A 15,288-nucleotide genomic window follows, 5' to 3' on the forward strand; every position below is an offset into this window, starting at 1 on the left:
ACAGAGCACAATTATTCACTAGATTCATATTTGTCACGTGTAAATCAGTTTATTCCATAATACGTATTGCGAATTTAAATTATGCAGATTTTCAGTGCTTACGTTTTAATACCATCGTGCTTCGTTCATCGCAATCATTTCTTTTCTTAAAAACTATACGTATGAACGTAGGCTGAATATAAATTTTACTCTACAATCGTTTCATTACGATCATCGACATATTTTCTTATGCAGTTTCGTGCGTAAACGTATTCAAGTTTTAGAATTAAAGATCTAAGTAGAGATCTTTGTCCAAACGAAGTTATCGAAAGCACCGTTGATTTTGCTTCATTGTTCGTTTGAATTTAATTAACAAATACATCATTGTGAAATTTAAAAATAAATTTGTTCTTCGATCGACGTAAATTAATCTGTAATAATAAGAAAATAAAGAATAAATTTTTCGCAAGGGAGGTGATGAAACGCGTTGAAACAAACGTCTTATCGATGCAAAGCGAATTAGGAACTTTGAATAATTGGAACATTTGGAACGCTCTAATTTGCTTTGTATCGATAAGACGTTTTCGAAAGAAAGATTACCTACTACGAATAATATTAAATAAAATGTGAGAAAGGGGAAAGCTGAACTGTCGAGTATAGATAAAAGCTGTGCGATTGTGTAGCCGGTGCGGATAATATAATTTTCTACCTTATCCGCTCTTGATATACACATTCTTAACGATTCTTACTGAAAATGTGTCCCTAGCCCGTATCTTGTCTGTGTTAAAAATACGTAAAATCCCTATATTCGCCGTATCGAGTCGCAGATGGCGCAGAAAACATTCTGTTATTTTTCAAAGTCGGTGTTTTAGAACGGTAAAACACAAAGTTCGATATAACGCGGGTTATAGTCAATGATTTAACGCTCCATCGCGCCTCGTCCGTGACCGTACTACGTGAGTTAAGCGCTCCAATGGAAGTGCCTTCACTTACGATATGCGACAAAATCTTGCATAACGCCATCTGTCGATACGAGTAGATTTCTATAATGCCGATACAACAATACACCCCATAAATAAAAATTTAGTTAATTTAAAGTTTTTACACGTGGTCGATCAAGAATTTAAGTTGCGTTAATTTCGTCGCGTTATTATATTCGATCGCATTCGTTAAATTAAATATCGTTCGTGCTGCAACCACCGGTATGCAACAAGTACTCTGGCATACGTATATGTAAGTTACCGCGACGTTTGCTGAAAAGGTGGCCCCAAACGATTACTACGAGAGATATTTTAGCCAGGCTGACCGCGTAATCGTCGACTCGGCTTTCACGAAGGAAAGTATTCCGAAGGAGCACTGTGCGGCCGATGATCCAGTAATTGTTGGCACTGTGTCATCGGCATAATGCGCACAGGTGCGAAATCGATCGGTCGGTTCATCAACCGTGTCACCCTAGTACGTTCCACTTTTGTCGCTCGCGTTAGCCGGCGTACAGAGTACAGCGATCCGACGCTAGCCCCGGGAGATCCGGACTCGCGCGGCGTATTCCTCTTAGTAGGCTCGGACCATGCTCGAGCGTCATTTGCGAGTTCCATCACCGAGGAATCAACGATACTTAGATACATGCATACTTAGCGTGCACACACATGCTGCTCACGTACATACGTAAAGGTGGTATTCGAGCCCACGCACGATCTATACACCTGGCGTGCAGAAGGGGATGGCACGCACACGCTGAAAGTCACTCGGTAACACGTCGGTGAGCTATGGGAGTTCGCGAGGTGGTCGAGAGGGAGAGGCAAGGACCCAGCATCCGGGCGAAGGAGGAAGATGGAAACAAGGTTCTCCGGTACACGGTGGTGGGCAGAATATTGATCTGTGGGGTGGGCTTCGGGGATGGTGTCCTCGAGCCCTCCACCCCAGACCACCCACTCTCCCGATCCTACTTCTCTGTCTCACCAGAGCACCCGGCCGGTAGCCGAACCGGTAGTGGGGAGGACGCTAGTTGCGTGATGGTCCAGTCCGCAGCTTCCCGCGAAATCGTGGTGGGACTGAAGGTGAGCGGTAGGGGTAGCACGAAGGAAGGGATGGTGAATGCATAGGGTGGTGGAGGGAAGGTTGTACTCATCGCGGAAAGCCTTCCTCGCGTCTATATCGCGGCGGTAGCTGCGAGTCGCGAGAGCTCGACCGGCAGCTCGTACACGACCCCGACCGCCTTCTATTTCAGCGTACTTTCAGTTCCGTTTGGATACCCGATCACAGAACGAGGCGGTTTTCTGCCCCTCTTCTCCGTCTTTGTCTATTACCCTCTCGCTCGCTTTTTCGCTCGCCCACTCTTACACTTCTCACCCTCTCTTCTCTCTCCCTCACCCTAGCTATCTAGCTGTTGCCCCCTTGGCTCTATCCGCGCACACGCCTCGCTTCTGCCGTCCGCTTCACCTTTTTCTCTACCGCTGTCTCAGTGTACCGCGAGTCGCCTACGTCTGCTTGTAGACCTCGTATCGTCCGCGTGTGATAGTGCGTCAACGATCGTAGCCCTGTTCGCTCGTACCCGTCGTCCGATCACATCGGCTTCGCTTCGCCACCGTAGCGGCCGGTGCGTACGATGACCGATCCACCTACCTCGTCGTATCTTTCGAGGACGCGTTTGAGGAGCAAGTGATCGCGAGCCTCGACGAACGCGTCCAGCGTCGAGCGACAACGGGGTAAGCTACGCGAGCACTAGCGTCATCGTCTTCGGAGAACTATCAACGGTAACGATGACGAGGCGTCGTGAACGCGAACCAGCGGTATCGTCCTAACCGAATCTCGAGCCGAAGATTTCGTACGCGAATCTCGAGAGGGACTGGGCAGCGATAAAGCAGCATGGTTTTGCACAAGGACGAGCGAGTTAGCGGACGTGTAACGAACGAGAAAGGGAAGAGGAAGCGTGCCGAGAGGATTTGATGTAAGAGAAGCAAGCCTGCAGAAGTGGGAGCAGCACGCTTGGCCAAGTTGCCTGGATACGGCTAGCAGCACCGTGTTGCGCTCCGCTGAAGTAGGAGGAAGCGAAGGAGGTGGAAGGTGGTGCTAATACACGAAAGGATGGAGGGTGCAGTGGACAGTAGTGGGACGAAGAAGACGATGCACGAGGCCGACCAGGCTACGAACGCAGGCTCGTGCCGCGTCCAACAATCGCGATAACATAGCTGCCTTCTTTGGATACGATTGCCTATGATAATCGTGCCAGAAGCGTTACTCGCCGAGGCAACTCGCCGCGTTCAACTCTTCGTACTCCGATCTCCGCAACTGCTATCCCTTGAAAACTCATCAACACCTTCGGCGCAAATCATCGTTCACCGATACCTTCGATTCGAACTGTACAACCTTTCGCTTCTCTCACGATTCTTCCTCGATTCTTGTATGAAGGTGGTCGCGCGAATTCCCAATGAGAAATTTCGATAAGGTCGCGGACCAGAAAGTAGCAGTGTCAAGAAGAAACGAAAAGTGTGTTCGTAGTATTTCGTTGCTCCGATCGTACTTCCATAAGGGATGAGTGTATTCGTGCCAGTGAATACCGTATTCGTAGTTGGATAACGAAAGAGAAAGAAAACCTATTAGGTCGAATACACGCGTCTGTGATCGATACAAACACCTGTGAAACGAGCGCGTCCGAAAGTCATATGGAATTTTTTTTACGTACGCGTATCCGGATACAACGGTCCTCTTTTCGCAAACGACGCGTCCGCTCGACGTGTACTTGATACGCGAAACTAGAACGTTGCCGTGTAACCTATAAATTGATAAACGATACCAAGACGACAGACGCCGAACGCAATCGTAGGTACGTTCGTACTAACAAGTTACAAATCGCTATTGCAACTTTCCAGACAAGAATTCCTATTTTTGTGTCTCTCGCCAGACCACTTTGTCGTGACCAGGCAATGTATTTTCCGTGTTTCCTGATTTCTCCGATTCGTAAACGAATAAGGTTTCGAGAACGCTTCCCTTTGACGTTCAAAAATTGCGTCACAAACGTGTATATTCAAGCATCGTTTCAAGGGATGCTGATTAAAGCTGAGCACCGTTTAAGTAGCGCGAGCAACGCGGCGTTACGTAGAATTCTCGAAAGATTCTGTCGAATATCTTTGCAATTGTACGAGAGATTTTTCGAAGCCTGTTACAATAATTTCAAATTTCGATTACACCGTCTATTGGGAGCAGGTTGGCGTGTACATTTTTGTCATCCGTCACTTCATTTTGTATGCAAAAAGTAAAGGCCTCGTGACGGTAGTCCCTGACGAAACAGCTACAATCTCTTTATTCGAGGCACGTACAACAGTAAATAGTAAACGAAGGAGCTAGCCATTGTTCAGAAAATGATCTTTCATTTTCTGGATACTCGTAAGCTTAATATCAATACGCGGATGAACTCTATTTCCTGTTAGCTTTGGCTTTTAAAAGCTCCGATTTTCGTGTACCGTGTTACGTAGAACGCAGATGCGTATAAAACCGTGGTTCGTAATATTTCTTGAACGCGGAAACGCATAGATCTTTCACGCAATTGCATGGAAACAAAGATCGGAATACTATAGTTCCAACATTTATTATATCGATGGCGGAGGCTAGGAATTTCTCTGGGAAATTTCATTTTCAATTTTTGGGTAAAAATGTGCAAGGCTTGTGATACGGTTTTGAGTAAAAGTTGCTTAATCAACAGGTATCGAAAAGATCGAACTTGCCGTGATTGAAAACGACTCCAACGATACAAATAATTCGTTTGGCGCGATGAATAAATGCGGAACAATTTAATCGTATTCTTGATCCATTTTCAATTGTTATCAATAGGTTACGTTGTCTTGAGTATCTTGAAACGCCTCTGTCCAAACTCGAGACATTTCAAAATCGTTGACTCACTGTAACTTGCTATAATTTTGCATGTTATTTATCGTTATACGAATTATATTTCATCGACAATCTAATTTAACGAATAAAACGTCGGTTCTGTAAATGTCGAATTATTCGCTTGATACCTTTCAACATCACGATCCGAGTATAATGAAATTTCTTTCACGACTTTGATTTGTGGGCTCCCCTATCGACGATGTAATATCAAATTTGTATTTTTGACTAGGTCGTAATATCGAAATTAATTAGTAATATATGCAAGTGTAGATTCAACGAATTTAATTATATTACGATAAATTCGAATAACCGACATTTCTCACAAAATTTCCTTCGTAGAGTTCTCACCGTAAAGCTTTTGTTCTCACTTCCGTTACATTTAAATTGCAGCCATCGCTTTGTTAACGCGATACGAAATTAACTTACCACGTACAATAACGCGATTAAACACCGTAGCTTTTCCTATGAGAGGCAAATTAAATATCGTCTAAACCGTAACAGGAGGCAAGGAACAACATTCACACACGATAAATTACAGTAGTAACGCGTTTGTTTTAAACACCGAGTTACAAAGATCGATATTAATCGAATGAGATGTTCCTCGCTTGATATCAATCGGTCATAGGTGACCGTAATGGGTTGAGTTCGATCTAAATTAGGCTACCTCGTTGCAGAATGTCCAAGTTTAGTCTGTGTTCTTTATCTTACGTGATAAATGCGATCGATCGATTTATTTCAGACCATCCTAGGACACCTATGACTCGATCGTACTAATTAAAAATGATCTATCGTTCGAGCTTCAGGGTACGCGATGTTCTGTATTCTCTCAGCATAAAACGTTTGTTTTTCTTCTAAACAAATAAAACAAAAGGTTTCGCGTCTCCAATCCTTCACGGGATTTTCGTTGCGCCAAGCCAAAAAGAATGGCAATTTGTTATTTTCGAAGTAGAAAAACTTGCAGAATGTCGCTTGAAGACGAGAGATAGGAGAAAATAGGGTCATGGAAGTTGTTTAGTTGATCACATTGATACGATGGCACAATTATTTTCAGGTGCTTAAAGCGAGCATGCTCGGCGCGTGGAGAGGTTCGATGCGGATCTAAAACCGTGGTGTCGATAGGCAACAGCGGCAGTAGCGACCAACGAAAAGTTTCAGCGAGTACGCGTGTGGCGGTTGGTTGTACAAAGGAAAAGTGTCGAGGACAACGATTGGTTATGACGGCAAAGTCAGGCGGCATCGTTTCGGGTGCATCGTTGTGACGATTAGCGTACAACTCGCGGTTCGATCGTTTGCCTGTCGACAGGATGATCAGAATCAGGAAGACAGTTCGCGACGAAGAGTTCCCGGGCGACGTTCGAGACGGTGATCGCAGTTCGTAAAAGTGACACGAAAAATATATAGTGTAGTGCGCGCACCAGTGGAGAACGGACGGACGACGGAACAGCGGCTGGAGAACGAAAGGAAGGGAGCATTCGCCGGATTCCGGGTGGCCGACTCTTGCGAATAGGAAATGTCGAGCTGGCCGAGTCTGCAAAATTCATTCGCCATGGCGAACCAGACGAGAGGTCTGCCACAGATGCGAATAAAGCTTTGTACGGTCAGCGCCGGTCTCCAAATAGTCCTCTTGCTCACCGTCCTACCTCAAGGTAAGTTCCGTATCCTCTGATTTCCTCCGATCTTCCGTTATCGTTCCATTCGCCATTCGATCGTTCGACGTCGTAATTTCCTACAGTTGAGGGTTTTCTTCGTCCAAGGGAGAATACACGCGAGGAAAAGCGTTAATAACGTTCGATAGCATGCTGAAATTTTCTTTTTCACTACGTGACAATCTTTAAATAACGCGAGGACGATATGAAAACTGACTGCTGGTGATCCTTGAAATGTAGTATCGCTATCGACGACATATCGCTCTTTAAGTTGCTTTCTTCTACTCTTCCTGTTAATTAATTTGTATAATACACAATATAGTCAAATATAGCCTGGTCGATATTCGATGAACGATAGATTCGATTTTCGTAGTTTCTACTACTTTTGTGTTCTACTACCTTTATGTTTAGTTTTATGCAAATTAATTTGCAGAAATTGCCTTACGAAAGCCGCTTAACTGTCTCTTCCAACGCAACGTCTAGTTAACGGCTGGAAAGTGTACGTTACAATCCGATTTAATCAAAGCGATCGATCGCAGGAACACGCATATTCCGTTATGCGACCAGCTCGTAACAATTTGCATTGTGTATCGGTGTTTCTATATGCAAATACTTTGCACATTCGAATATTCTCAAATGTTTGTAGTAGACCCGCAGGTTATACGCTTACGGCCGTTGGAATTAAATTCTGGTATCTCATTTTGTTTCTGACGAGTTTTAGAATCGTTGTTTCTTATCAAGAATGCATGCACATGGTACGTACATATCGAGGAAAAACAGTCGAATTCAATAATTCTAGAACGACACCGATAATTTAACCGTATAATACAAACAATTACGGTCATTACTTATTTTCATTTAATACAAGTTTTAGAGAAAGTAAAACAAAGTAATAAACAATCTAAATTTTGTAGTAATTTCTGTGCTGACGATATTAATTTACAAAAAGCTTTCTGTATTAGTCATAGTTAATTATAACGCTCGATTAATTATAACCGTTATTAGCTATTATTGTTAATCATCATTATTATCGTATGTATTTACTAATACATTATCATTAATCGTTAACCACCCATCGTAAAATAATTTACACATAGTCGTTACAAATTTCCTGCACACGTAGCTAAACGATATATCGGTGTGTTCGCGAACTACCCGCAACAAATTTTTGGCAGAGAATATTTTGTTAAACGGTAGAAGATAAGACTGTGCTTTTATTGATTCGTAAGGAACAATTACGAAACTCTAAACTAGAAAAAACCTAATTCAACGAAGAATTCATTTTTCAAGAATAAATTACGATCTTACGTGCGATCGAAAGTCGAGACAAGGATGCAATCGTAAAATCGTAGCTTTTCCCGATCGTCGGTTCGTTTCGTCGCAAATTAAACTTCTTGTAGTTTTTATTCACAACTAATCCTCCCCTCCTCTGTGCCAGAAAACTTTTAATACCGAAAGAGACAGAAATCGTACGACCCCGTTTTCAGTTCTGCCGTAGTGGTTCGGTTCCCACCTTGTAAAGTGGAAATCCAACGTGAACCTCAATTAGAGGTGGTACGCCGAGCTTATCGAGACTCGCTTTCAAAGCTATTTCCTCCATCTCGAACCATATCTCCATCTTAGCATCTGCCCTTCTTACGTTATACGTATATTTATACAGGAATCGACACATATACATAATATATAAATCTATTGCAGTACACGTGAATATAGATACGATGTAGATATTCATTGGTCTATGTATGTATTTTCTAAATAGAATTCTGCATTTTCCCAATTTTTCTTCGATATTCTGTTTTAGCTTGTTTTTAGGCCATTTTAGGTGAAAGTATACCGTCAAGTTTTTAGTTATCGCGTGTCAATGTTAAATGCAATGTTCAATCATCATAGAGTGTTAAGCTTAATGCAAAAGTTGAATTTTATTCGCGAAAATTTCAACGTTGAACATGTCCAATTTTAAACGTACGTATGCGACCAAGCTACGAACTTTTCGAGTTCGTTTCTCGTCAATCAAACGTTAATGAAAAGAATTTCACGCTCCATTTTTTAAATACTCCATATTTCGACCGCCACCGTACTAAATTAATCACCGATTGACGGGCACTTAAGCGAACACGGACGTGGCAACACTTAAATTTTCACCTTCGCTACCATTTTTCCGCATGGTCGGTGAAACGGACATGTCCGAAATTACATCCGAAATATAATGCTTCGCGTCTCTGGCCGTTAGAGAACTTGCGTACAGCTCGTTACATCGAAAGTGGCGTTCAAACGCGTGTAATATATCGCCTTGTCAATCATAATCAAGGTTAGCAGACCCGGTGTCAGTGTAGTCGGTATAACGAAATCAGTCTCGCTTCACATTGTTACGTCCTGCCATTTGAATCGATGTCTGATTTCACTGTCACCAGGAAACCGCGTTTCCCCCTTTTTCCGCTGTGATTGATAAACGCATGCTCTTTATTTCGTTTTTATTTGCTGGTATAAATCGTTTCACGTAATCTTTTCACTAGCAACTTTGAAGTAGATCGCATGCTTTCTTTATTTCTATCGAAGTTGTATTCGTTTCCACAACTGGCTCGATTCTTCACTCGGAGTTTATTCTTAGAAACGTGGTTGGAATTTTGGACACATCAGGGTCGATGCTTGGAACATAATTTACGTTTAGTAGGAAGATAGATCGTTTGGATTATTCGTTCCAGTGAGAGTTAAGTCTGAAACAATTGAAGAAAACTTACTACATATGATAAATACGGTAATTTCTATCTCGTCTATGATTAAAGACTGATTCATTTCTTACAGGTTCTGAATTTACAAGTTATTTTAAAAATTACCCTTTCATGAAATTCGAGCGCTAAGAAAATTATTTGCACATAGTTAGATTTTCATTGACGAACGAAAAATGTGATAACGTAACTGATAATACGCAAATTTATATACATACAATATGAAAATTTAAATTTCAACCATGCAAGGTAATACAGGGTTGGTAACTGGTGGTACAAGCGGAAAGGGGGTGATTCTACGCGAAAAAAGAAGTCGAAAATATAGAATGAAAATTTTTCGTTCGAGGCTTTGTTTTCGAGAAAATCGACTTTGAATTTTCGCTCGGTACGCGTGCACTTTATCGCGTCTCGTTATAACGGATCTCATTGTAGATCGTTGTCTCGATGGAAAAATTTAAAAAAGATTGAAAAGAAAAATTTTTATTCTATATTTTCGACTTCTTTTTTCGCGTAGAATCACCCCCTTTCCGCTTGTGCCACCAGTTACCAACCACCCTGTGTAATATGAAAATTTAAATTTCAACCATGCAAGATAATTTAATATTATCAATGCGAAATCAAGAATGTCGTATTGTGACGAGTAACTTTCGGTATTTGAAATCGTAATTACGTGTTCTTTCTTGACAATTACGCGTCGACTGCACTCTGATTAGTCTTTAAACAGTCTCTGCAAAATTAACTGATCATGGTATTAGTAGAACAAACGATCGTCGATAAAACACGCGTCATGAAACGTGGTCTGGCTGTATTCGTGACGGAAACCGAGGTTACAGGCGGCAGTAGATACGGAATATCGAGCACAGACGCAAGGAACAAGGAACAGGTTAATCGGCCGGAAAGTATTTCTTCTGTACAAGAATACGGAAATGTTCTTTAGATTATTAATTCAAATTCAATCCCGAACATGGCATGTTACAAGAATCTTTACACGTTGAAATCTTATAATAAGAATATCGTGTTGTGATAGATCGTAGAGAATCGCTAAAAATGCACCGTTACAGGAAACAGGAAATCGCTCTTCCGTATTCCATTCTCATCCAACGTTTATATCGAAAAAAATGTTTATCCCAGTTTTTAATACTTCCTCAAGCAAGAATGTACAATGTCTCGGACGTGCATTAGCTGCATCGCCTCGCGTTAAGTATATGAGTGGCAATAAAAGAAGTCTTGAAATATCTCGCAGTTTAGCGAAACGCTCGTATAAAAGTAACTGGTAAAGAGTCAGAATTAAAGAGAGATCTGGTAACCAGTTATGCAAAAGTGTGATATAAGAGAGCTTGCAGTATAATTAGTCTTTGTATCTTTTCCTCTCGTATGACGAATAAAGCAATGGGAACTACACTCGGATGTAAATGAGTACAGAATTCATCCCTTTTACTGGACATCGTTTATTTCTAAATTCACGAAACTCTGTTTATAAGCATTCTATTCAAACGGTAGCGCATGCCAGATTTTTCTCTGTGCGCTTTAGCGACCACTCTATCTGCACTCCTAAATTTACGAGGTTTTTGTTTAGAAATATTTTACTCGGGAATAGTAACACGCACAGATTTTCTTTTTGCACGTTTCGTCGCACACTTTATTTAAGGGGGGGGGGGGGGGGGTAAGGTTAATTCGTACAAAAATAAGGCATGTTTTTGTGAATTATTTGTGACGACACAGTTAAAATCTCTTTATTAAAACCAATTGTACATTAAAGTATGACATTCGAAGAATATTGTATAAAATTCTCACGGAGAAATATTAAAAAATACGGCAATGGCAGCAATTATTCGGACGTGTCTCGGAAAAAAGGTAGAATTACGGTGCCCCTGATAACTTGGTGCTGGAGAATCTGAAATCAAAAAACCAAAGTTCATTCGTTAGGTAACAGTTTTCCCCAGGTAACGCTGGGAGGGTTTTTCGAAATTTCAATTTTTCACTTTTTTGGAACACTTTGAAGGGAAAATTAGCCGCAAATGTTCGCAATATCGGCTAATTTATCCCTTCAAAGTGTTCCAAAAAAGCGAAAAATTGAAATTTCGGAAAACCCTCCCAGCGTTACCTGGGAAAAACTGTTACATAACGAATGAACTTTGATTTTTTTATTTCAGATGATCCAGCACCAAGTTATGAGCAATTCTACTTTTTGCCAAGATACGTCCGAATAATTGCTACCATTGCCGTATTTTTTAATATTTCTCCGTGAAAATTTTATACAATATTCTTCGAATGTCATACTTTAATGTACTATTGGTTTTAATAAAGAGATTTTAACTGTGTCGTCACAAATAATTCACAAAAACATGCCTTATTTTGTACGAATTAACCTTACCCCCCCCCCCCTTAATGCAATGTGGAAAGTCGCCTAATATTTTCATCCCATCTGCGTTTTCTCGACACCGTTCGAACGTGGTGATCGACGATCGAAGAAATGCACGGAACCTCGCGTAATACAGAAACTTCCCTTCCGATGGTTTTTGTGTGCTACACGTTACGCTAGGTAAACGACAAAAGAGCGTGTAAAGAAGCGTTAAATGCAACAGTGGGTTGGCTCGCTGGTAAAGAATGTATTTTCGAAGGTCGAAGCTCGCACATTTCTTCGTTCGGCCAGGAGATTACAGCCGATAATAAGTCATCCGATTTATCGGCATGTTCTGGCTGAAATATCTCCTTGAAGGGGCCAGATTTCAGAGGTATCCACCCGCAGCGATGCTCGCGATTGTGAGTTATTTTCATCTGAAAGGCGGAAAGCTCCTTGTAAAACTGGCCGGGACACTACGTATTTTTCCATTTTAAGGTTTACACTGACCAATGGCGGTTTCTCGATTATTTACACTGACAATAAGATTCATTGCTATCTGTATATGGTTATGTGTTTTCTCTGACAAATAACTAAAAAAAGAAAACAAATGAAGACATGAAACAAACAAGTGAAAGAAGATTCCTTTCTTCCTAGCTTATTCATTCATATCTTAGCGATCTAATTGCATATTTAATTACGCTCTACAATTCAATAATACAAGTGTCTCTTCTCAATGTGAAGCTAAGTCATCGAGTAGAGGCGGTTAGTGTAGAAATTATTCTTCATCATTGAACGATCGATTGTCGAATCAAACCTCTGGACATCTGTCAACTCTACGACAGAACCGAAGACATTATCGAAGAAAATAATCGTATTAAAGATGACCATTGCTTCGCAAGGATGAGGAATTTTTGAATGATACTGTTAAGGACAAGGATATAATGTACAAGATGCAAGTTCGTGTCGTTTTCAAGCGTGTAGTTTTGTACCTTCGGTTATGATAAAACGTACCCTTCATCTCCTTCTGCGACTTCTTTCTAACAGTTTCGTTTGAAAATTCTTTACACTGTTCTCTCTGTTTTGGCAGATTTTTCCTAACAATGGACGTTGTAGTGACCTGGACTAATAATAGTCTAACGAGGCAATCTGGGGAATATTCCTGATGCTGTAAAATTTGTCAGTCGATGTCCTGTAGTAACATTTTCGTGTCTTTTACAACACGAAAATCCACAATATCACGCTGGAAGACGACTGCCTTTCGATTCAATAATTGTCCTAAATATAGTTTAAGTTTTCTCGTAAGCTTGAACAAAAATCTGATCTTCTATCAACTAGGTGGTGATCAGTAAGGTTGCAACTGTTCGTTTGTGGTCGCGAACCTTGAACGATGTTAACGTTCAGGGAGAAGGTAGATTAAAGATATCTATTAAGCTTCTGTTCAATAAGTTTATTTAAACTGTTTAGTATAAACGGAAAATTACAAACTGTACGTAACGGAATTGAACATAGGCGAGTGCGTGATGAGTCTCTTGTCTCTTGAAACGCCTGGTGCTTGTACCCTAACTGTCAGTCTAGGGGGTGTGCTTTGGTCAACGTTTCCTATGAAGTGGGAATCTGTTTCTGTCCAATCCTGTAACTGTCGACCTGTCGTGGGCGTCTCACATGTGACGCGCCTTGTGCGTACATTGTCGAGGGTGCGTAGCGTAACGTCCAGTTGGCGCCCTCGTCCTTGGTCGGGTGTTAAGACTTAGGACACGTGGTTCAGCTTAGAGCGGACCCGTCGAATACTTACGATGCTACTTAGCCTCTCGGCCTGTAAATCGTACAACTTGCGACGTGGCGATTTCCAACTTGCCAAAAAATAGCGGATGTGCCGTCTGTCCTGCAAACTGAGGATCACCCAAAATTCCGAACATCTTCGTTCATTCTTAAACAAGCAAATTAAAGATATATCCATCGACGAGAGAGAGAGAGAGAGAGTTTTAAAAACGCAGTTTTACATGCAAAGATGGAGCAAGCTCAGCTTTTAGGGTTTCAGGGTTGGTAGAACTCGAGTTTCATCGGTTGGTGCGCGCGTTCGATTATGCAGCTGTTAGACGTCAAGATTTTTACATCGCATTACCAAGAGGCTGGAAACACATCCATAACGTTCGATATTGATTCGTAGAAACACGCGCCTCCCTCCAGCCCCCCGCCCCTCTTACGACCGAGCGTGCACGGGCATTAACTGAAAAGAGCGCTCGAGAGGCTTACGAGCGAGATTTCACCAAGAGGAAAAATGTTTTTCAGTTCTGCGTGCCTTGTCGGCTTAACCTGTCGTCTCTCTCATTGTATTAGCTCATGCCTGCATTCTTTCATGCCATCCACACGATTCCATAGCCTTTTGGCTGATTTGACTTTAACACGTGAATTACACAGCGTTACACTGTAATTACTTGTTTACTAACACATGTTAAAGATTCAAGTTAACTGCTAAAAGCTGTCGCGCGTGAAAGTTTACCGCAGCACATTTTAAAGTAAAATCTCATTTTAAAGTAAAAGGTTAATAATAAAACGGAGCATAAAGTGGAATTAAATATTTCATCATTATGTAACATTACGTGAAAGGTGGAAAGGGTATTTATTGTTTGAAGCGGTTACGTTGCGCTTGCTGTTTTTATTATATATAGATCTTTTTTTAAACGATAGAGGGATCATCGTTAGACTTCGTCGAAATGATCAAAAGACCGAGAGTACATTTTTCGTTACTCTTGATAAGATGTCCTCGTTTATATGGAAATTTATCGGCCCTAATCGTGCATAAAAATTAGCTGATTTTAATGCAAAAAATGTGTCAACGAGCAGTCGTCGTTGTCAAGTTTTTGTAAAACGTTTTCCGTTTAACGTGTTTTGCAGCGTTCGAAAAAAGTGATACCCTCCAACAGCGATGTTCAGCATAGGTATTATGGTCGTGATCAAATTGATCACTGGAACTCCAATATTTTTTGTTCCGTGAGGTTTGTCACATGTTGCACTGCATTATCGCATCACGCGAAACGATCTTACGACAGACAAATATAGAATACTGTAGTGTGCAGGTAACATTAAATTACTTATAATTTAAAAAATAAGCCACGAAGAAAATTTTTTTCTTCATTGTCTCTGTAGAATCTATAGAATCAGACTCTTTTTTTCAACGCTCTGTATATTTCGCGCGTTAATAGCGTTCAGTTCCACCAAATTCTTTCCATTGCTAAACGTACAACACGTATCTACTTACAGAAAGCATTCCGTTATGATCTAGGAATTGAAACAGCAACATTAAATTATCTATAATTTAAAAAATAAGTCACGAAGGAAATTTTTTACATGATCTTTCTTCATTGTCTGTATAGAATCTATAGAATCAGACTCTTTTTTTCAACGCTCTGTATATTTCGCGCGTTAATAGCGTTCAGTTCCACCAAATTCTTTCCATTGCTAAACGTACAACACGTATCTACTTACAGAAAACATTCCGTTATGATCTAAGAACTGAAACAGCAACTTTAACTTCCTTCCATGTAAAGATCAAGCTTTACGAACCTTGAGAACCAATTTCGCATTCTATTATTATATTACTATCGTACGTATCGCATATTTTTTTAGCTGCCAGCTTCTCGTGTCTGTTAGTTAAAAATGATATTTTAAGCACGATATTTATTAGCTTCGAATCGCTAACTGGCAAATG

The 15,288-nt window shown here is 41.0% G+C and overlaps 1 protein-coding gene across 3 annotated transcripts in view; it reads left to right on the forward strand.

The window, feature by feature from the left end:
- The first annotated feature begins 2,180 nt into the window (after positions 1–2,180).
- Positions 2,181–15,288, forward strand: part of nAChRalpha6 (nicotinic acetylcholine receptor alpha6) — a 280,059-nt gene continuing 266,951 nt past the window's right edge. For 2 of the 3 annotated variants that reach the window (XM_069115136.1, XM_069115135.1), the window contains exons 1-2: positions 2,181–3,802; positions 5,915–6,509. In XM_069115136.1, coding sequence (XP_068971237.1) covers positions 6,374–6,509 — 136 coding nt within the window. In that variant the 5' untranslated portion in view covers positions 2,181–3,802; positions 5,915–6,373. The remainder of the gene's footprint in view (positions 3,803–5,914; positions 6,510–15,288) is intronic. The other variant, XM_069115134.1, reaches the window with a different exon arrangement.

This window comes from Bombus flavifrons, chromosome 6, assembly GCF_040668555.2.
Source record: "Bombus flavifrons isolate JBK064 chromosome 6, iyBomFlav1_principal, whole genome shotgun sequence".
Lineage (NCBI taxonomy): Eukaryota > Metazoa > Arthropoda > Insecta > Hymenoptera > Apidae > Bombus > Bombus flavifrons.